The 24,453-nt window shown below is 43.5% G+C and overlaps 1 protein-coding gene across 4 annotated transcripts in view; it reads left to right on the forward strand.

The window, feature by feature from the left end:
• Positions 1-24,453, forward strand: part of GRIA3 (glutamate ionotropic receptor AMPA type subunit 3) — a 386,650-nt gene that overhangs the window by 103,623 nt on the left and 258,574 nt on the right. For all 4 annotated transcript variants that reach the window (XR_008847817.1, XR_008847815.1, XR_008847816.1 and 1 more), the window contains exon 3: positions 492-731. Coding sequence is in view for 1 of the 4 variants with exons in the window: in XM_056539722.1 (XP_056395697.1) it covers positions 492-731 (240 nt within the window). In the remaining 3 variants the exon portion in view is untranslated. The remainder of the gene's footprint in view (positions 1-491; positions 732-24,453) is intronic.

Consider the following 24,453-nt stretch of genomic DNA (forward strand, 5'->3'; position numbering starts at 1 on the left):
AAGCTGCCATAAAGGGCTTTATTTGGTCTGAAACCATGTTACGGAAGATGGTATATGTCAAAGTAACATCCACGTGAATGCTAGGACCCATGGCTTTTAAGCAGAAAATTGCCTAGAGCAACACCCTGCCACTGCTGACCTGCAGGACTATGTCCAACTCAACAAATGCCAATTTCTGATGTACAAGAAATAAAATGACTTGCCATTGCTGCTTGAGTCATTGAAATAGATTTTCACCCATAATATTTAATTGTCCTGTTGCATTGTCTATGGGGGAGATTTATCAAAACCTGTCCAGAGGAAAACTTGCCTATAGCAACCAACCAGCTCACTTCTTTCAATTTTAACAGAGCCTCTGCAAAATTAAAGAAGTGATCTGTTTGGTTGCTTTGGGCAACTGGACAACTTTTCCTCTGTACAGGTTTTGATAAATCTCCCCCTATATGTTTTATAAAACTCTTTATTTATGGTTGTGTTTTTTTTTTTCTCAGTCTGTTCACAGTTTTCCCGTGGGGTCTATGCCATCTTTGGGTTCTATGATCAAATGTCAATGAATACTCTTACATCATTTTGTGGTGCCCTCCACACTTCATTCATCACGCCAAGCTTCCCAACAGACGCAGATGTACAGTTTGTTATCCAGATGCGACCGGCACTTAAAGGAGCCATTCTAACTCTTCTCAATGATTATGACTGGCAAAGATTTGTTTACCTATACGATACTGAGCGAGGTAAGGAAACCTTTCAAATTTCCATACCTGAGACGTTAAATGGTTTACAAATGGGCAAATCATGAAGACTTTGAAATATTTATAAGACTGTACATATATTTTACATTGCTCATATTTATGAATGAATTTCTATTGTTTATATACTGCATGGTTGGCAAGGTAAGAGTTTTTTACACTACATTGTTGACCATCCAGCAAGGTACTGCTGTATCAAGTGAAGGCAAACAGTGGCATAGCAGCACTGCTCTTTTATGTACATTCTGTGGTATGTATGAAAGCTACCAGCCAACATATCTGTATAGGTTTTTCCATTTGCTGGATTAAGTGCAAAACATATGTGAAAAAGTGGACACATTTTAGTCAGATACAGTAAAATCAAACATTAGACATACACAAAAAAACAGACAAAATATGATACAGCACAATCCAATGTGCTATACTTCACATATCATATTTAGGACAGATCAAGAGAGAAACCAGTGCATCTGTTTTGTTTTTTTTCTGTGTGTGTGTTGTTTTTTTTTTTTTGCAGTACAGAATAGCATAGATGTTGTTATGACGAGCGCTCCGGTCTCTGCCTCTGGACCGGATCGTCCGCCTCCCGCTGCAGCCCTGCGCGCCCCGGTCCTTCACCCTGACCGGGGGCGCAATGTTCCTGGGTCCCGCGGCGGGGATGCGGGTCGCATGGCGGCTCATCCCCACACGCGATCCGCATCCCACTCTCACTCACCTCTTCCTGCTCTGGTGTATGCAGGCCATGTATCCCAGCGCGCGCGCCGGCTGCATTAAGTTTAAAGGGCCAGCGCACCAATGATTGGTGCCTGGCCCAAATGGTTAATTAGGGGCATATTATAAAAGTATCCTGCCCTTTCCTGCCTTTGCCGGATCTTTGTGCCTTTTAGAAAGCGTTCCATATTGTGTATTTTGCCCTGCCTGTTGCCGAACCCGTTGCTACCGCCTTCTCGCCTTTGAACCCTTGCCGCCTGCCCTGACCTCTGCTACGTCCGACTACGCTCCTGCCTGCTCCCTGTGTACCACGCCATATCAGCTGCCCGAGAGGTCGAGTTGCTACTGGAGGATACGACCTGGTGGTTACCGCTGCAGCAAGTCCATCCCGCTTTGTGGTGGGCTCTGGTGAAAACCAGTAACCACTTAGAACCGGTCCTCTGGTACAACCCGCATCCTCGCCTCTCTGGTCCAGAGGATCCACTACCAGTCCTGCCGGTTCATGACAGCAAGATCCGGCCATGGATCCCGCTGATGTACCTCTGCAAAGCCTAGCGGACCTGACCTCCATTGTGGTCCAGCAAGGTCAACAGCTGGCTCAGCTGACAGGTATAATACAGCAGCTTCTGCCTGCTCAGCAACAGCCAGTCCCTCCGTCTGCATCTGCTGCATCACCTCCTCCTGCAGTTGCCACCGGTTCCAGAGTCCGTTTGTCCCTGCCTGACAAATATGACGGAGATCCGAAGCAGTGCCGTGGGTTCCTGTCGCAGTGCTCCCTCCACCTCGAGTTACAGTCCGACCAGTTCCCGTCTGAGCGAGCCAAGGTAGCCTTCATCCTCAGCCTGCTGTCCAGGAAGGCCCTGGCCTAGGCTACACTGCTATGGGACCGCACTGATCCAGCCACCTCTTCCGTCCAGAACTTCTGCAAGGAGTTCCGGAGTGTTTTCGAGGAACCTGCCTGTGTTTCTTCCGCAGAAACTGCTTTATTGAACTTGACCCAAGGAAGTTCTACCGTGGGGGACTATGCCATTCAGTTCCGCACCCTAGCTTCTGAACTGAACTGGAACAATGAAGCTCTTTGTGCCTCTTTCAAGAAGGGACTTAACAGCGAGATTAAGGACTTTCTGGCTGCACGTGAGCTTCATTCCACCCTTAGTGACCTCATCTTGCTGGCCACTCGGATAGACAAACGTTTCTCCGAGAGACATGAGGAACTCCTCCTGGAAAAGGCTCCTCCTAGATGCCACCCTCGTCTGGCTCCTGTTTCTCTGCGTCCACCTCAACCTGCTACTGGGTCTCCCGCAGTGGAGGCCATGCAGGTGGATCGGTCATGCCTGACTCCGCAAGAACGAAGCCGACGCAGAGACGAGAACCTGTGTCTTTACTGTGCCAGTACCGAGCACTTCCTTAGAGACTGTCCACTACGTCTACCATGTTCGGGAAACGCTCGCACCTAGTAAACGTAGGAGAGGCATTGCTAGGTGTGGACTCTTCCTCTCCACGCCTCATCATACCCGTGCAGTTGTCCCTATCTTCCAAGTCCTCTTTCTCCGCTGCCGCCTTCTTGGATTCCGGTTCAGCCGGCAACTTCATCCACGCCTCCTTGGTAGACAAGTACCGTATTCCTATAGTCCGTTTATCCAAGCCGCTCTTAATCTCTACTGTTAACGGTGAGAGACTCTACCACGGTGCAGTATTGCACCCAACCTCTACAGATGGGCATTGGGATATTTCATACTGAGACTTTGGAGTTCCTTGTCTTTCCCTTCTGCTCTTCCGAACTCCTCCCGGGCCTGCCGTGGCATCAAGTCATTCTCCAGTCCTGAATTGGTCCACCGGGGAGATCTTGCGTTGGGGTTCCTCCTGTTCTGATCGTTGTCTCAAGCCTATACTTGTCAAACGGAACCCACAAGTTTCTCCGCCTCCTGGCCTGCCCGAGCCATACCACTCCTTTGCGGATGTCTTCTGCAAGAAACAAGCCGAGGTCCTTCCTCCTCACAGATCCTTTGACTGTCCAATCAACCTCATACCCGGTTCTACTCCACCCCGGGGCAGAATTTATCCTCTTTCACCTCCCGAGACTCTTGCCATGTCCGACTATATACGAGAGAACCTAAAGAGAGGTTTTATAAGAAAGTCTTCTTCCCCTGCCGGAGCAGGATTCTTCTTTGTTACCAAAAAAGACGGCCATGCATAGACTATCGGGGACTCAATAACATCACTATCAAGAACCGTTACCCTCTTCCCCTGATTGCAGAACTCTGACCGTTTGCAAGGAGCCAAGGTCTTTACTAAGTTGGATCTTAGAGGGGCCTACAACCTCATTCGGATACGAGAGGGTGATGAATGGAAGTCTGCTTTCAATACCCGAGACGGTCATTTTGAGTATCTAGTCATGCCTTTCGGACTCTGTAATGCACCGGCCGTCTTCCAGGAGTTCTTTAACGACATCTTCCGGGACCTTCTCTACACTTGTGTTGTTGTATATCTGGATGATATCCTTATTTTTTCATCTAATCTGGATCAACATCGAGTCCATGTTCGACAAGTTCTCACCCGACTCAGAAGTAACCGCCTCTACGCCAAAATTGAGAAATGTCTGTTTGAGCGCCTTGCCATTCCTGGGCTATATTAATTCTGCCAAGGGTCTACAGATGGATCCTGCCAAGCTTTCCGCAGTCCTGGACTGGCCTAGTCCTTCTGGCCTAAGGGCCATACAGCGATTTCTTGGATTCGCAAACTACTACAGACAGTTCATACCACATTTCTCTACCCTTGTGGCACCTATCGTGGCTTTGACCAAAAAGGGAGCTAACCCTAAGACTTGGCCCCCACAGGCCGAAGAGGCCTTTTGTGCTCTCAAATCAGCCTTTGCCTCTGCTCCAGTCCTGCCCAGGCCTGACCCCTCCAAACCTTTCTACCTGGAGGTAGATGCCTCCTCCGAGGGCACCGGAGCTGTGCTCACGCAGAAGACTGAGAAGGGCAAGTCGGTTTCCTGTGGTTTTTTCTCTAAAACTTTCTCTCCCGCCGAGAGAAATTATTCCATAGGAGACAGAGAACTGCTGGCCATTAAGTTGGCTTTGGAGGAATGGAGACACTTACTTGAAGGATCTCTACACCCCGTGAACATCTTTACGGACCATAAAAACCTTTCCTACCTCCAGTCGGCTCAGAGACTGAACCCCCGTCAAGCCCGCTGGTCTCTATTTTTTGCAAGGTTTGATTTCCGGATCCATTTTCTACCCCCGAGCAAGAACATCAGAGCTGACGCACTTTCTCGCTCCTCAGATATCTCTGGAGAAGAGGTCAAGCCTCAGTACATCGTACCTCTTGAGCAGTTGGTCACCGTGGCTCCAGTGGACTTGCGAAGTCTCCCTCCAGGAAAGACCTTTGTTGCCCCTCGTCTCCGTTTGAAAATACTTAAATGGGGACATTCATCCTTGGTTGCTGGCCATCCTGGAATCCGTAAGTTTACGCAGTTGATCTCCAGAAGATACTGGTGGCCTTCTGTGGAAAAAGATGTGGCTGATTTCGTCCAGGCTTGCTCTGTCTGTGACTGAGACAAGACCCCTCACCAAAAACCGGCAGGGTTGCTTCAACCCCTTCCAGTCCCTGAATCTCCCTGGTCCCACATCACTATGGACTTTGTGACGGATCTGCCTCCATCCCACGGTAGAACTGTTATCTGGGTGGTCGTGGACCGTTTTTCCAAAATGGCCCACTTTACTCCATTGCGCTCTCTACCTTCTGCACCATTGCTGGCTAAACTATTTCTACGCCACATTTTCCGCCTGTATGGACTGCCCTCTCACATAGTGTTCAACAGGGGGGTACTATTTGTTTCTAAATTTTGGAGGGCCCTCTGTGGACAACTAAGGATCAAGTTGGACTTTTCATGCTCCTATCATCCCCAGTCCAACGGCCAAGTAGAGAGGATTAACCAAATCCTGGGAGATTACCTCCGTCATTTTATCTCCTCCAGACATGATGATTGGGTCGACCTTCTTCCCTGGGCAGAGTTCTCTTACAATCACAAGGACTCTTCTGCTTCTAATAAGTCACCCTTCTTCGTGGTGTTTGGTCGTCACCCGTTGCCACCCCTGCCCATCCCTACCACTTCTGGAGTACCTGCGGTGGATGATCTGGTACAATATTTCGCTTCCATCTGGCATGAGACACGTCAATCCCTCTTATTGGCCTCCTACCGCATGAAAATCCAGGCCGATAAGAGACGTCGGGGCCCCTCCTCTCTATGCTCCCGGGGATAAAGTCTGGCTCTCCTCTAAATACATTCGTTTCAGAGTACTCAGTTATAAATTGGGCCCTGGTTTTCTGGGACCCTATAAAGTCAAGAGGAGAATTAATCCTGTTTGCTACCAGCTTCATCTCCCCTCTACTCTAAGAATTCCTAATTGCTTCCATGTTTCCCTCTTGAAACCGGCAGTTTTTAATCGCTTCTCCCCTAAGGACATTTCCCCTGCTCCTGTGACCGGGACTTCGGACGTCTTCTCCGTGAGGGAGATCCTGGCTTTTAAGTTTGTCCGAGGGAGAAAAACTTTTTTGGTTGACTGGGAGGCAGTCTCATCCTCAAATTCCAGGGTACCAAAAAGGGGGGGAGGCCAAAGGGGGGGGGGGTACTGTTATGACGAGCGCTCCGGTCTCTGCCTCTGGACCGGAGCGTCCGCCTCCCGCTGCAGCCCTGCGCGCCCCGGTCCTTCACCTTGACCGGGGGTGCAATGTTCCTGGGTCCAGCGGCGGGGATGCGGGTCGCGTGGCGGCTCGTCCCCGCACGCGATCCGCATCCCACTCTCACTCACCTCTCCCCGCTCGATGTATCCCGGCGCGCACGCCCCTGCTCTCTAGGGCGCGCGTGCGCCGGCTGCATTAAGTTTAGAGGGCCAGCGTACCAATGATTGGTGCCTGGCCCAAATGGTTAATTAAGGACCCTATTATAAAAGTATCCTGCCCCTTCCTGCCTTTGCCGGATCTTTGTGCCCTAGTGCCTTTGAGAAAGCGTTCCATATTGTGTATTTTGCCCTGCCTGTTGCCGAACCCGTTGCTACCGCCTTCTCGCCTTTGAACCCTTGCCGCCTGCCCTGACCTCTGCTACGTCCGACTACGCTCCTACCTGCTCCCTGTGTACCACGCCATATCAGCTGCCAGAGAGGTCGAGTTGCTACTGGAGGATACGACCTGGTGGTTACCGCCGCAGCAAGTCCATCCCGCTTTGCGGTGGGCTCTGGTGAAAACCAGTAACCACTTAGAACCGGTCCTCTGGTACAACCCGCGTCATCGCCTCTCTGGTCCAGAGGATCCACTACCAGTCCTGCCAGTTCGTGACAGATGTCTACACTATCATGGTTACCTTAAAAAAATGGAATGCAACAGAAATGACAGAAACTGGAGAAATGTTGCAATATACTTTCTAATAGAAACCTATGTACTCATTAAGCGCATACATCAGAAATGCATGCATCCATCAGAAACTGGAAAACATGATGTGAATAGAGCGTGACCATGTTGTATGTTCATAATTTGTATGCTTTTCAGAACACCAAAATGCTGATGATGAGAACACCTTTAATAGTGCAATGAACATTGATGTGATATGTGCAGCAATAATAACACAAAGCTCATTATAACATAGAGTATTTAACAATTGCTACAAATATCTAAGGAAAGATAAGTTCTGAATCACAGCAGGATATCATCTCGTCTAATAGTTATCTATTGCCTCCTGTGTAACATCCAGCTATCACCAAGAGGATGCAGAAAGCTAAGTTTTGGCAGACAGTTATCCATCACAGCAGCAGAACACTCCCATAAGAAATAAAGATGTCTCTTATAGCCAAAGGTTTTATTATTACTGGTCCCATACACATAACTGTGGTTTATTAAGAAACATATCAGAAAAATGTTTAAAGACCATTTCCCTAACATATACTGTATTATCTGCATAGTTCCGATAAAAGGGTTAAATATGATTAGTAAAATCTAGAAACAGCATCACCCTTGTCAAAATTTGGTATTGCATCTCAGCTCCACTGCAGTGAATGATACTGACCTGCAACACGGTACAGCCCTTGGACAGGTACAGCACTGTTTTTGGAAGAAAGCAGAAATATCTTTGTAATCCTGTATAGTCCCTTTAAAAAATGAAACATTTGATTATTGACACAGGACAAATATAGAGAGGTGAAATTGCTTGTTCCTGAGAGCAAACATAACATGTTATGTTGTTGCTGCAAGTAAGGACTGCGTAGTGAAAAGAAAGATGGAGAAGTCCTGTAGCCATTATTGAGCTTTACATACATCAATGCTGATAATAAGACTTTATTGTATGACTGTATCTGCACCTGCACCATAAGGTTATTCCTGTAATGAAACTGTGTGTGGGGTCATTGAACCTTGTATCTATATCATGACTGTTTAAAGCAGATTTGATAGGCATCATGCAATGATACATTTAGTTAAGTAATTGTATTTTATAATGCAATAAACCAAAAAAATGCAAATTGGAGACTGAGCAAAGTTTACATCCAGCTTAGGATCTCTGCTGCCATGGATTCTCATGAAATGGTTGTTTAAAGGGGTACTCCGGTGCTTACACATCTTATCCCCTATCCAAAGGATAGGGGATAAGATGCCTGATCGCGGGAGTCCCGCTGCTGGGGACCCCCGGGATCATGCACGCGGCACACCGTGTGTAATCAGTGCCCGGAGTGTGTTCGCTCCGGGACTGATTACCGGCGACCGCAGGGCCGGCGGCGTGTGACGTCACGCCTTCGCCCCCGTGTGACGTCACGCTCTGCCCCTCAATACAAGCCTACGGGAGGGGGCGTGATAGCTATCACACCCCCTCCCGTGGGCTTGCATTGAGGGGTGGAGCGTGACGTCACACGGGGGCGGAGGCGTGACGTCACACGCCGCCCGCCCTGCGGTCGACCATAATCAGACCCGGAGCGAACACGCTTCGGGTCTGATTACAAACGGGGTGCCGCGTGCATGATCCCAGGGGTCCCCAGCTGCGGGACTCCCGCGATCAGGCATCTTATCCCCTATCCTTTGGATAGGGGATAAGATGTTTAAGCACCGGAGTACCCCTTTAAGCCATAGATGGGAATTTATCAGTGGTTTTACCCTATGTGTTGGTATTAAAAAGTTGCAAATCTTTGCCCAATAGGAGAAAAGTCACAACATTTTTGCACACATTTTTTAGACTCTTTCAAGAAAAAAAACTTGAATGTAGTATAGATCACACTTAAAAACCTGTTTACATCTAAGCTACTTTGCTGTTTATGGATAACGTGCGCCTCTTTGATAACTGTGGGAGAAGTACATATGACGTACAATTATAAGTCCCCCCTCTCCCCATGTCTTTCAGGCCTCTCTCCTGGGCTGTTAGTTATTACTGATGGGTAAATAGCATGTGCTAGACTTTAAAGGGGTTCTCCGGTGCTTACACATCTTATCCCCTATCCAAAGGATAGGGGATAAGATGCCTGATCGCGGGAGTCCTGCCGCTGGGGACGCCCGTGATCATGCACACGGCACCCCGTTTGTAATAGCTATCACGCCCCCTCCCGTAGGCTTGCATTGAGGGGCAGAGCGTGAAGTCACACGGGGGTGGAGGTGTGACATCACACGCCGCTGGCCCAGTGGTCGCCCGTAATTAGACCCGGAGCGAACACGCTCCGGGGACTGATTACAAAGGGGGTGCCGCGTGCAAGATCACGGGGGTCCCCGGGACTCCCGCGATCAGGCATCTTATCCCCTATCCTTTGGATAGGGGATAAGATGTGTAAGCACTGGAGAACCCCTTTAAAATTAAAGGCCACCCATTAGTTGCAGGTGAGGCAAGCCATGATACATGTCATCAAGCCATGATAGTAATCCATTTTCACATGACTTTTTTATGTTAACCAATTCATAGTCTACTTCACCATTACAAACTTTATCTTGGACATCTAAAGGACTCAGGACTGAAATCCAATGAGGGTATGTTCACACCAAGGAAATGGAGAGAAAATTTTCTTCAATGAAATTCCCTAACATAAATCCTTACTGCTCCTGGTAAAATAAAGCAGAAATAAAAAGTGATTGCTGCTTATTTGGCATGAAAGTTGGCAATGAATTTAAAGATCCCATTGACTTGAAATGGAATTTTACTTGCAGATTCCGCTAGAAGAGTGAACATGTTCATTCTTCTTGCAGGATTCAGATTTGTTGGGAAATTCCACTGTGGGAAAACCCATTGATGTCAATAGGAGTATGATGGCAGGTGGAATCAGCTCTGACTTTTTCGCAGCAATTCCATGTTGATCTTTCATTCGTGTGAATGGGCACTAAGAATCCCTGTCGCTGTGTACATAGCTGAGCATTCATCCCTCATTTCTTTTACTGTCTTTATAACCACTTCCTTTTAGCATCCAATTTTCTGTCAATATATATTTCACAAATGTGCATACATCTGTATAATGTACAGATGAAAAAAGATAACAAACATGCATAAGTGATCTATTTTATGTTAACACTGATATTTATTTGGAAGGTCCCTGCTGATATAGAGACTCTCTGTATTCCATTCCACTGTTGTATCCTGAATTCTAGTCCTCCTACTGCTTTGGTAAGATATCATTTACATAAACATCATGCCGCAATCAAACTTGTGGCATAAAATGTTTTCTTAGAGGAAGAATGGCCGCATAATGAATGCAGTAACATTAAGTGTTTCCTTTGAATCAACAGCGATTTTTTTCTTGACTTGGTTTCCTTGCATTTTTTGAGCAATGTGTAAGCAGTGAATGCACCTTGATAGATTCAGTTTAGACAATCCGTGTGCAAGACAAGTGGTAGGAGAAAGTCCATCAATTGTAATTAGCCTTTGTTTATGTTCGATATAATGTGTTCAGAATGTATAATGACGTTTTCTGGGATAAATAAATCTTTTCTGTGCACTCTGGTCGGACTAGAAGGCAGAAGATGTTGCTTTTCAGTACTTCAAGGTTTCAGTGTAATAAAATGAAGGATTTCCTGAATACACACATATAATATTATTCTGGTTTCTATCATGTAGTATGTTAACTGGTATATAATTGCAAACTTATATTTTCCACTTAGTCTTCATATTATCGAGTAAGTTCAATTAATTTATAAAAGATCTTCAAGAACCATTTGATACCAGTTAATTATTTTATATAACCAAAAAAGAAGGTACCAGTAGAACACGAGATAGTGAAACAGAAATAGTCTTTATTATCATAAATGCACATACATAAACAGAAGATGTAGGCATACAGGGATGACACAATACAGAGAGGAAGATGCAGGCATCAGAAAAGGAGATCTATTAAAGTGCGGTAATAACAGATATGCTATATAATATTTCTTATTGCACATTCTCAAGGCAGGGAGCATATAGAAATAAGGGTAAAAAAGCAGTTAAAGTACAGGGAAAATATACAAAATCACAATACAAACAGTACAAGGTATAATACAATCAGAATATCAAATACTACAGATCAATACTTGCCATGTACCCAAAATGGAGACCAATGCACCTACACCCCAACGCACATTTCACGTATGGGCTTTGTCAGCATGACCAGACAATGGCATGTTGGGAGTTGTAGTTCTTCAACAGCTGAAGAACCAGGTTGGGGATCACTGCTACAGAGCCTGGAGCATCTGAGAGGACATAGGGTGTATGGTATCTAGAGATGAGCGAATTTACAGTAAATTTGATTCGTCACCAACTTCTCGGCTCGGCAGTTCATTACTTTTCCTGCATAAATTAGTTCAGCTTTCAGGTGCTCCGGTGGGGTGGAAAAGGTGGATACAGTCCTAGGAGACTCTTTCCAGCCCACCGGAGCACCTGAAGGCTGAACTAATTTACGCAGGATAAGTCATCAACTGCCGAGCCGAGAAGTTCATGACAAATCGAATTTACTGTAAGTTCGCTCATCTCTAATGGTATCCAGTGTTCCCATCTGTCATAGTGGACTGCCAACATATGTAATCCATAGCATGAATATGGTGTGCCACCGCTGCAAGGTAAAACCATGGTATTAGCGGAAAAATTCTGCAGCTATTGGCCTCAATATGTGGGTGTGGTTACATCTTCGTGCTTTGATCCCTATTCATGGGTTCAGGTATCATGAATACCTTTCGCTGACAGCAAACAGAAATGTTTAATCTACAGAATAATTTAAATGTAAAGTCTGTTATAAAGTTGCAGAACATTGCATAATACAACTATTAAGATTTATATCCTTTTATACCCCTTTAAGTAAAAATAGCAACAACTGAAAAAATAACGAGACAATTGTTGCACTGCCAAAGCCTTAAATGATCAGAACAGGACCACCATACCTGCCAGGAGGGACTGCATGGCTGTAACTATGGGGGCAGCTCAGCCTCCAATACTCTTAAGGGGTCTCCAAAATGTGGCCCTCCAGCTGTCCTAGCATGCCTGAACTTGAAGTTTTGCAACAGTTTGGACACCACTTTTCTAGATCAGTGATCTCTAGTTAAAGGGGTAATGCACTCCCCAGTGTTCGGAACATTTATTTCCGAATGCTGGTGCGGGCTTCACGGGTCACCACGCCCACTCATGCCATCACACTCCGCCCCTCATGACGTCATGCCCTGCCCCCTCAAGGCAAGTCTATGGGAGCGGGTGTGACGGCCATCATGCCCCCTCCCATAGACTTACATTGAAGAGGCGGGGCGTGATGTCACGAGGGGGCATGGCGACCCCCGAAGCCCGCACCAGCTTTCAGAACTAAATGTTCCAAACGCTGAGGAGTGGCGTACACCTTTAAAGCAAAACTACAGCACCCAGAATGCACAGTGTTCCCCCTCTGTTGCTCTCCAGTGGCTCTCCCGGAACAGCTGGAGAGCAACAGGTTGGGGAACACTGCTCTACATCTGAGGTTCTCCTACTGCTGTGACTATAAATAGCATGCCTTCATTGTCAACTACTGCTTCCCACAACATCCCCCTACTGTTATCTATGCTGCTAGTGACTTTCACCTCCTGTCTTATCTTATTAAAGAACAGACAGAGTGGAAGTTTCCCGGGACCCAGAGCAGCAACTTACTTCAGAAGTAGTAGCTCTCTGCCGTCACCAGCTAGCTAGATCGGATGAAGGACACTCACTTCTCTCTGCCGCTGCTCTTGTTTATGTGAAGGAAGGTTAATGAAGAGAAGCTTAGTGCATGCAGCTCTGTTCATGGTGTCTGCTCCAAGGGCCACTGGATACCTCAAGGGCCGCTGCTTCTGCAGGATTGGTGTTTACTTCCTGTGTTTTTTTTTTATCTAAACACCCTGCCAGTGGCTGGGGATTCCTATTTTTCTGCCCCCACTACCTCCCACCCTAAGGCTGCTGCCTCAGTAGCCTTACAGTAAAGCCAGCCCTGTGTGTGTATGTATATATTAGCAGAGTACCAAGCATTGTCCGGTCTTCATACATAAACCTTCCTACCTAAATCTTGATATTGCGTCCCCATAACCCATCCTCATATCCTATCCTAATATATCGTCTGCATATCCAGTCTTCATATCCAACCTCATATCTAATCCTTATATCCCAACCTCATAACCTGTCCTCATATGTCTACCACATATCCCATCCTCATATGCATATTTTATTCTCAAATTTTATCCCCACATTGTATCCTCGTATGCTGTCCTCATATTTGGACCTCATATCCCAACCTCATATCCTGATCTCATGTGAGATTGAAGGCTGAAAAAAGAAGGGGGTGTAGTTGTGGAAGTGTAGCTTTGTGGGAGGGGACATGGCTTGTCAGCAGGACCCACACATAAAGGGACAAAAATAAAGGGTGGCATGGCTTGCTAGCTGGACTTACAAATTAACCCAGAGATTCAGAGCTTGGGAAGTAAGGTGAGGCGAGCTGTGATGAAGAGATTGTGGTTGAAGGACCTGTGAAGTATTGGGCCTTAAACCGAAACAAAGAAGTGCCAAAAATAAAGGGGGCATGTGGGAGCGACATGGCTTGTGGGTTGTGTTGCTACTTGTGGAAGGGTAGGAAAAACTTGTCTGAACAAAAATAAATACCCAAACTTTTGTTAAAAAAAAAAGAATGTCATTTATGAAATTTTTACAAGCCAAAAAAAAAAAAAAAATGTAAATTAGGCCTTTAATAGAAAAGACTTGCGCTGCAGCATGCATGACAAAGGCAACGGGCACATACCAGGCTATTGAAGATAAGTGCACAAATGTATGGTTAAAGGTGGCCTATCATTATTATAAGATCTTCAAACTACAGCAGTAACTTCAGACATCATACATATACACATTAATTCACAAAAGAATTGCAAATGCAGGACTTTAGTAGCTGAAAATCCAAATTTAAATGTTATGTAAAAGAGATTTCAGACCCTACAGCAAAGTACCCCAGAGTGTGCCAGCGAGCTATTATGACCAGGTTATTGTCCGAAAGTAATTTCGGTAAAACTCTTTTTTAGAAGATTGTAAACGGGACTTTATTTTCTGTCAGCCCTGGCACAAATTTTATGTGACCTCCATATGACTTAAATACTAGAGTCAAGATTGCTTGTAAGCAATTTCTTCATTATGTTCCGCAGGCCCATAAAAATGTTTGATAACTATAATACAGAAGCTGTGAATGTTATAGCAGTCATGTACCAAGCATGCCAATATATTGCATCCCCTTAAAGCAAAGGGTATAAAGGGAACCTCATTTCTATGTAAAGAAACTTTTTTTTTTCTTTTTTATAAACCGGGCAGACCTTTAAGACTAATGCATTTAGATAAAATGTCTCATGCACACATTCATATTAACACTGAAATAATCAAAGTCTTACATGTAATGAATATGTATTTTCATGAGACTAACAGTAGAGCTTAGGTTCACTAAGAGCATTAAAGTCTGTAACTGCTAAATGAGGGTCAGGTTTAGATGTAGGTAATAGGAGCTTTGTGAATTCCAGTAATGGGCAATGAATGAATGACTTGATACATTGTGGTTTAGATACATTATATGAATAGATAATGATAATATTAAAACGTATAAATAACCTCATAATATGCCTTTTTATTATATAAAGAGCCGGTTCACAAGCTAAGCTCTCTCTATATGCGACGGGTGTCAGCTGTATATTACAGCCAACACCTGCCAAAAACAGACTATAGCCCGATTCTGGCAGTTTACCCTCTGCATGCCCCGATAAATAGCAAATTACGGCATGCAGAGATTAAGCTGGCAGGTTCCCCACCTGTCAAGGGTCCAATCGTCACTGTGTCAATAGGTTAACATGGCAGCCACAGGCCTTTATGAAGCCTCCATGGTTGCCATTAGGAGATCTCCCTGAACATTCTGCCTCAAGCTAGGTTTACACAGTGTAAAACTCAACACAATACTGCAGTAAAATAGGTGTTCAAAGCGGCAGTATTTTTTCTCAAATAATAAGTTTAATTAAAGTCTTTACAAAAGCGTTCTGAGACTGAAATTACTACCGATTTTTTGTAAAACGGGAGGACATATCAATAAATTGTAAAAAAGATGTGTTATAAGGGAACTCTTATTGCTTTAATAATAATAGAATAATATAATTCTTTTATTTAACCACAGGTCCTCTTTATTCTTTAATATTCCTAAAGCTGGCTTGCTAAATAAATACATTGTGATCCTTATAAAATAGAAAATAGACTTTACATGAAATTATTTTTGAAAATGATTTCAAATCTGCCATTACATCCTTTTCAAAGCAGACAATGAATGAATGAAAATAGTCCTCATACATAATGAGTTATCACAATGACCTAGTTTCATCAAGCAGTATGTTAATTCTCCAGTGAGGGCCATAAAAAAAACATATCTGCACCTAATAAATAGACTTCAGAAAAACAGATTTTGACTGGGGAGTTTCCTACTCCCTTGATAAATATTGCCCCTTGAACATAGTCGTGCTTTCATCTAGAACACAGACTGAAGGTTTGGATCCCAATAATTTCTTATGACTATGTTCAGTGCTATAATGACTCCCTTTCTCAGTAAGCAGCTTTAGGAAATAGAGGGGATGTCTGATTAACTATGCAGCGCTAAATGTCTCACTAAGCGGGACCACATCAATGTGTTAATTCATATTGTGTCAGTTGTAAATGACAGGGTTATTGTTTTACACCGCAACATATGCTCATTGCTATTTTTACTAAATAAAAGACAATAAAGTTACTCACATATGCTTAAATTAATATTTTATTGCCATCTGAAGTTTTATTTGAATCTATAATTTTATCTTCATATTTGTTTTGTTCATATTTTACGCATGCACATATATTTTTATTTTTATTTTAATACATTATTTATCGTTTATAATTTTTTACTCATTTGCACTCACATTTACCTATTTATTGTTAAAGATTTAAATAAAAACAATAATAATTAGTAATACTAGTATTAGTAAAATTATTATTATTATTATTATTATTATTATTACTACTATTATTATTATTATTATTGGTATTATTATTATACACACCATTGTTGGAGCATAAAATGAACAGCTGACTGAACTTTCTCCCAATGAGCCATAAGGAGGTGAAATGTGTTGGAGAGAATTGGATGGGATCAAGCAAATCCTTTCTATTATTGAGATTTCCAGTTAGGGCTAGGATTGCCCTTATCAGGGTTATGTTAGGACGTGTAATGAAGATCTTCTGCACAATTATATTGCCACATTATATATTTATATATTATTATACAAACACAACATAAGTTTAACCCCTCGGGGACGGAGCCCATTATGACCCTAAGGACGGGAGCATTTTTTGCAAATCTGACCACTGTCACTTTAAGCATTAATAACTCTGGAATGCTTTTACTTATAAATTTGATTCCGAGATTGTTTTTTCGTGTCTGGGCATGCTGGGAGTTGTAGTTTTTCAACATCTGGAGGGCTACAGTCTAGAGACCACTATAGTGGTCTGAGACTGTAGCCCTCTAGATGTTGCTAGGCAACTACTCACCGGCTTCCGTCGCATCCGGGAGCCGTCCTCTTCTGCCGCACGCCGCCGCAGATCTCCGTCGCCGACTGCCGATCTCCGTCGCTCCGCTGCCTCCGGAGGGGTAAGTGGACTCCGGCGCCGCTCCTCTTCGTTTTCCCCGTTCTGTCCCGCCTATTGTGGGAGGGAAGGACGGGGAAAACGAAAGTAAACCCCTCCGCCCCAGATCTGCTATTGGTGGTCGCGTCTAGACCACCAATAGCAGAGATAGGAGGGGTGGCAACTCTGCCACCTCACTCCTATCGCTTTAGGGGGATCGTGGTTGCCTTAGACACCCGCGATACCCATTCTATTCCGGGTCACCGGGTCACCATAGACCCGTAATGACCCGGAATCGGCGCAAATCGCAAGTGTGAATTCACTTGCGATTTGCGCCGATCGCCGACATGGGGGGTCTAATGACCCCCCTGGGCATTTGCACGGGGTGCCTGCTGATAGATATCAGCAGTCACCCCAGCCCGGTCCCCGCCCGGCGCGCGGCGGGGGCCGAAATTCCCACGGGCGTATGGATACGCCCTTCGTCCTTAAGTACCAGGACGCAAGGGCGTATGCATACGCCCTTCGTCCCCAACAGGTTAATATAGTTGATTATAATATTTGTATGGAGTATATGCTTCTATTATTTTAGGGTCTGTGTACCCTTGCTTTCAACATTCCATGTTTTTTTTTCATTGCTCCTTTGTATTGTTACTTAAAAAAAAAAAGTTAAATTAAAGATTTTAATAAAGAATTATGTAAACCCAAACAACAAGTATTTACATTACATACATATTATAAGTGGGTCATGTTTCATTGATAAGTACATGATAGTGTCTACTGTAAATATTACAATAAATTCCCAAGAATGATTCACTATTTTCCAGTTTTTCCTTTTTACTATTTTCCTTTTTCAACTCTTAAATAACCTAAATGTCTGTACTTATTTTTAGATTTACATCATTTACCTCAAATTTTTTAAAGCAGTAACAATTACTTTCCAATATTAATTATATTCCATATGACATAGTTATCCAGGGTCTGAGCCCTTTCCTCATCTCCCCTTATTTTAAATGCAGCTCATGGAATTATAAATTATCTCCTCACCATGTTTCATTTCACCTTTAAGATGTTTCTTTGCTGTCTGTTAATAGAATCCAACATTCAATTCAATATCATATTTAAATTCTGTAAAGGTGTCCATGTATGCCTCTGCTCATGTCACACACATCCATGGCTTTTTCTTGCTGAAAGCCTGTTTGCTATGCATCCCTGAATAGACCTATCTTCAGTAAGCCAACTGGCAGCCTTTACAGCTTCCAAACTCTTACTTCATGACACCTGCCGCTCGCTTAGACCCCTGTGGTCCACATTAATACTGCATATGCATTGAAGTGCCTACTGTTTCTGTGTAGCTCCTATTTAATTAAGTTGATTAATTTCCCCAAGTAGAATGATTTTCCATATACAATATTGCATACATTTTACATATTGTTGTGTTCCATTAGCAGAGAAGTAATTAGAGAAAACTAGATCAAGACCATGAGTTTGTAACATTTGAATATAAAGTAAGTTGTAAAGAGTCAGAGTTCTATTAACCTATCCTGGCATCCTGTTCCTTTTCTCTTTCCTAAATACTTTTTCCCACATACAACAATTTAGTTTTGGAATTTACTTTTGCATGGCTTGACAAGAAACCAGTATTCTACAGTGTACAGTGATACACATGATGGAAGGGTAGAATTATACATTAGGGCCCTTATTTACTAATAGTGGAGTGTAGGTTTCTTTGTGGGTTTTAATTCCCTACAATTAATTTTCCACGGTATTTACTAAGGTTTCCCTACATTTTCCACTTTCCCTACACTTTGCTTTTTTTACACATTCTCTGATCTGTAGGGTTTTTGTCATCTCAAATCCACCACATTTTATGTGGAAACCTTAGTAAATAGTTTTTGTGAAAATGTCGGAAACACGCCCCTTTTTGGAGACCACGCCCCCTTTGTCCGGCGACCACACCCCTTTTTGGGTTTTCTTACCAAAATGGAGAGTTCGTTGGGGTTTTCTCCATTTGGGTGCAAATTTGCGCGCAAATTTGGGCGCAATGTGCCAGAATCTGGCGCACAACCTGACAAAACATGTCGGGTTTGCAACAGTAAATGAGGGCCAGGATGTCACTTTAGTATCAGAAAGGCATTTCTTCACTAACAAAAATTGTCCCAGGTTCTTAAAGGGATACTCCACCCCTAGACATCTCATCCCCTATCCAAAGGATAGGGGATAAGATGCCTGATCGAGGGGAATCCAGGTGTTGGGATCCCCCTTGATCTCTGGGCCGGCACCCTGGCATTCTGAACATTATATTCAAAACTCTGGCTTTAGGTAGGCCTGGTCGTGGTGTCATGCCACACCCCCTCCATTCATGTCTATGGGAAGGGACATGATAGCCATCACACCCCCTTCAATAGACATGAATGTAGGGGGCATGGTATGATGTCACGACTAAGGCTGCCCGAAGCTGGCATTCTGAAGATAATGTTCAGATTGCAAGGGGTCCCAGCGGCTGGATCCCCTGCGATCAGACATATTATTCCCTATTCTTTGCAAGGGGTTTAAGATGGGCGGAGTACCTCTTTAAATCTGCCTGAAACCTGTTACGCCGATCGATCCGGGTCCCTGCTCCCCCCAGAGCGCTCACGGCGTCTCTCTCTCTGCAGCGCCCTGGTCAGACCCGCTGACCGGGAGCGCTGCACTGACATTGCCGGCGGGGATGCGATTCGCATAGCAGGACGTGCCCGCTCGCGAATCGCATCCCAAGTCACTTACCCGTCCCGGTCCCCGGCTGTCATGTGCTGGCGCGCGCGGCTCCGCTCTCTAGGGCGCGCGCGCGCGCCAGCTCTCTGACACTTAAAGGGCCAGTGCACCAATGATTGGTGCCTGGCCCAATTAGCCTAATTAGCTTCCACCTGCTCCCTGGCTATAATACCTCACTTCCCCTGCACTCCCTTGCCGGATCTTGTTGCCTTGTGCCAGTGAAAGCGTTTAGTGCTGTCCAAAGCCTGTGTTTCCAGATCTCCTGCTATCCATATTGACTACGAACCTTGCCGCCTGCCCCGACCTTCGGCTACGTCTGACCTTGCCTCTGCCTAGTCCTTCTGTCCCATGCCTTCTCAGCAGTCAGCGAGGTTGAGCCGTTGCTAGTGGATACGACCTGGTTGCTACCACCGCAGCAAGACCATCCTGCTTTGCGGCGGGCTCTGGTGAACACCAGTAGCATCTTAGAACCGGTCCACCGGCACGGTCCACGCCAATCCCTCGCTGACACAGAGGATCCACAACCAGCTAGCCGAATCGTGACAAAAACCCAAAATGTTTGGTTTTCCAATCACAGAGCTCACAGGAACTAAGTTTTATACAGCTTTATAAATCTAGGCCATTGACTTTCATGTCCTAAATACCATTTATCATGTGTTTATGTGTTTTTCAGACACATGTGGGTGCTTTAAACACTTTTTTGATGAAGGAAAGTGGCTTTATAAAGGAGGCAATAGCTTAAAGGGTTGGAAACTTTTTTTTTTTAATCAACTGGTGCCAGAAAGAAAAAGATTTGTAAATTACTTCTATAAAAAAAAAAACGTAATCCTTCCAGTACTTCTTAGCAGCTGTATACTACAGAGGAAATTCTTTTCTTTTTTGAATTTTTTTCTTCTGTCACGACCACACTGTTCTCTGCTGACACCTCTGTCCATGTCAGGAACTGTCCAGAGCAGGAGAAAATCACCATAGCAAACATATGCTGCTCTGGACAGTTCCTGAAATGGACAGAGGTGTCTGCAGAGAGCACCGTGGTCGTGACAGAAAATAAATCCAAAAAGAAAGAATTTAGTCTGTAGTATACAGCCGCTAATATGTACTGGAAAGATTAAGAATTTTTAATAGAAGTCATTTACAAATCTGTTTAAATTTCCAGCACCAGTTGATTTAAAAAAAAAAAAAAGTTTTCTACTGGAGTACCCCTTTAAAGGAGAGCGCATAGCCATGAATTACACATTTTAATACATTTACTAAAACTGTTTAATTTATAGACAGTGCAAACTTAGTCTCCAAATGCACCATATCACAGTAGCTCAGGCTGATTCATAAATCTGGCACATCAAGTCTAAGTTTGTACTTTTAAGTTTTTAGTTTACATGCAGGTGGACCAAAATTCTGGTGCACTTTGCACCAAAAGTTGTACCAAAATTTTTGCACAAAGTTTTGCATAAGGCAACCCAATGAATAGGTGATTTCAACTGTCTAAAAATGTCAAGCTTATCAAATAGCATTAGCCACTGTGATGAATTTGGAATATTGTTCGGTGGCTTGGTTTACGTTTACACCAAAATTTTAGACTGTTGTAGTAAATTTGTCCTTCTGTGTTATGTGGCATGACAAATGCTTCATGCACATAGAAGAGCTTAGTGCCAGAGGCTATAGGTGCACAGAAGGGGAGATTTATCCCAGTGTGATTAGCTATACATGCTTTTAAAAACTAACAAGTTATGTGCACGTGTGGTTAATTTATCAAAAGTCACACATGGTGTTATAAATTTGGTGCACATGCTCATGTGTGGGATTTTTGCTTCAGTGAAGTTGTTGTAAGCAAGGTTTGTCAGTGAAAGGACATTTGGACCCCTCTACAACAAAATTTGTGACATTAATCATAAATCACTTCAGGACAAAAAGTCGGACAAAAAGTGAAAAAAAAATCACACACCAAATTTGCACCAGAAGATAAGTAAAATGCTTGATAAATCTCCCTCAGAGTCCCTACATTTCAAGTACAGTAACCCCCCGACATGCGATGGCCCCGACATATGATCAAATCAACATACAATGGCCTCTCAGGGGCCATCGCATGTAGATGTCAGCATTGACATACGATGCTTTTATATGTCGGGGCCATCGCATTAACTGCTATCCGACAGCACAAAATGCTTAAGCTGCTGTCAGATAGCAGTTTAAACATCCCGGACAGGTTCACTTACCTATCCCCGCTGCTCCGGGTCCACTTTCGATCCTCCGGCATCTTATGTATCTTCTCCGGGGTCCGGGCCTCGCTTTCCGGCGTCGTTATTACGTCGCTGTGCACACCGTCCTGGTGTAGCAACGTAATAATGTCACCAGAAAGCGAGGCCCAGACACCGGAGAAGATGCTGAAGAAGCCGGAGGATCCTGAAGAAGACGCCGGAGCAGCGGGACAGCATCGGGAGCCCCTGGGACAGCATCGGGAGCGGTGAGGACACAGTCCGGAGCGGCGGGGACAGGTGAGTATTAAATGCACTTTTTACATTGCACGAATCCCCCAACATACGATAGATTCGACAAACGATGGGTCGTTTGGAACGAATTACCATTGTATGTTGAGGGACCACTGTACACACTTGTTATGTTCCCTTAAAAAGCAATGGTTTCAACAGAGAGAACATTATATACAATGTCCAACTAAGCATGCCCCAGTGTTTATCTATATTCATCTATCAAAAAATAAATAAAAATAAATACTAAGAAATCAGTGGCATCCCAAATGTTTATCAGTACCAAATAAAATGGTTGTCCCACTCATAGGTTGATAAGAGATAAATACCTTTGACTTGATCAAGGGATGAATCAACGAAAGTTTGTCTCTACTAAATACTGTTAGTCCAATAAAAAAAAAAAAGGTATCTCAAGATGCTGCAACATCCTACTATTTTGCATTTGCATCACTGGACTAATACAGCTACTCCTTACTACAAATATATATATATATATATATATATATATATATATATATATATATATATATATAGTGAGATATCCCAGGGGAATTAACTCAGGATCGACCCTCTAACATCACACGTTTTCATGCAGGAGTAAGCACCCAACAGAAGCTGCCTTTGAGAAGAACTTGCTCCTTACTAGGTTTATTAGGTTGCAGTTATAACCAAACAAAACAAAGCTAAACAAATCCCTCAGCACTTGGGCCACTAACTACACTTTTATAGCTTGCCCTATCTATGCCACCAGAGGGCTTATCCCAGCCAGTGTAAAACATGTACTCTGCAAGCTCATCTGACAGTACCTTTTCCTGGGGAAAGAACACTCCTTTCGTTTTCCACGATAGTGTCACCGTCCACACTGGTGCCACTTTATGTGTCCACCACAGTCACCTACTGTGTGCCTGTCTGGCAAAGGGACACAGTGTATCCCCCCCTCCCCCCTTGAATCAATCTGCGATCTAGGGGAAAACTCAGACCACAGTGTCTGACTTCCTCATAACACACTTCCCCTCTCTGTTGTGCTTCATTAACGGCCCCAAGTGAAGGTTTCTCACAGATTAGGTAGGGAAACAAACCCTTTCCCTGCCTTAGTCTCACAATCTATTTAAATATATAAATATATATATATATATATATATATATATATATATATATATAAGCATAAGCCCTGTAAAAAATTAAAAAATACAAATGCAGAAAAAAATGGCAACTTGCTACTGGCATTTGACAGCCTCATATCTCTAAAAATGTGCTTGTCTGAATCACATGAAGTATGTTTTATTTCAGCATTTTTAGGACATAGAATAACCACACTTTATGTTTCACTTTAACTTACCATTTTATTATTTATATCTTAAAAGAATTAATAACAGTGAAGAAAATTTGCAGCTTCCTTCAATCCATATGCCATCTGCAAAATTCTGGGCTTGTGGCCAAGAAAGCATAACACCCAGAGCTATAAAGAACCACAATAATCGAGCACACCTAAACTCCTGGATGCGTCAATGCATTGGCAGCATACTGTAACTCAACTATTCTTCTGTCCAGTGATATTTATGGAAGCATGGTAAATTTTTAACTCATCATGTTCTGGTGATAATATAAAAAAACTGCTTTTTCATGCAGCTCATAAGAGGACTATTACTGGAGAAGAATGTCCAGTAGCAACCCAGGAAAATATCTATGTATTGTATGTAAGGCTATTTTTTTTTATTTAAGATTGTTCATAAATTTATGAACATAAATTGAAACAGTATGTCATCAATACTCCATCAACACAGAGCTGTAAAGTTATGTTCACACATGGTAAATGTTGCAGAAATTTCTGCTATATGAGGTCTATTTGTAAAGTAAAAATTACTGTCATATGAGGTCGATTTGGAAAGTATCCAGCCATTTTTAATGTAACAAGATCGCTTGGCATGACATCGATGTAACCTGCAAGTAGGAAGAATGGAATGGAATTCACAAGCAGATGCAACTTCCCTGGACTAGTCAGTGGAAGTGTTGTATGCGGTGGAGTGAGCATATGTACTAATAGTGAATGTATTGCTGCTCAGTAAGTTCAAATGTATGGACTCCTGTCTTTAAAGGACACTACATTAGGGCTTCTCAAAAACTATGTATTGGGAAGAAAGGCATACACTGTGAACATTCAACATTGCTGCTTGCCTTCTTCTTATGCCAAAGAGAGACATAGAACATGTCTGTTTACTGTACAGGAGCAGGTTCTCCTGTCTTTAACAGGAGTCCCTACACCTTTGAGTAGTTTGCATGGTTCTCAACTCCTTAGGGACTCAGCCTATTTTCACCTTAAGGACCATAGAAGGGCTTGTTTTTTGCGTCACCAATTGTGTTTTGCAATGACATCACTTATTTTAGAATATAACCTGCGGCGAAACTAAAAAAAACTATTATTTGTGGGGTGAAATTAATTTAAAAAAATGCCATTTTGTACCTTTTGGGGGCTCCCGTTTCTTATCTTTATTATGTAGGTCCATACGGTTACAATGATACCCAATTTATGTAGGTTTTATTTCATTTTAATACTTAAAAAAATTATGAACTACATGCACCAAAATTAGTATGTTTAAAATTGGCATCTTATCACCCCTGAAACTTTTTTATTTTTCCGTGTACGGGGTGGTATGAGGGCTCATTATTTGTG

Source organism: Hyla sarda, chromosome 9, assembly GCF_029499605.1.
Source record: "Hyla sarda isolate aHylSar1 chromosome 9, aHylSar1.hap1, whole genome shotgun sequence".
NCBI classification, from domain to species: Eukaryota; Metazoa; Chordata; class Amphibia; order Anura; family Hylidae; genus Hyla; species Hyla sarda.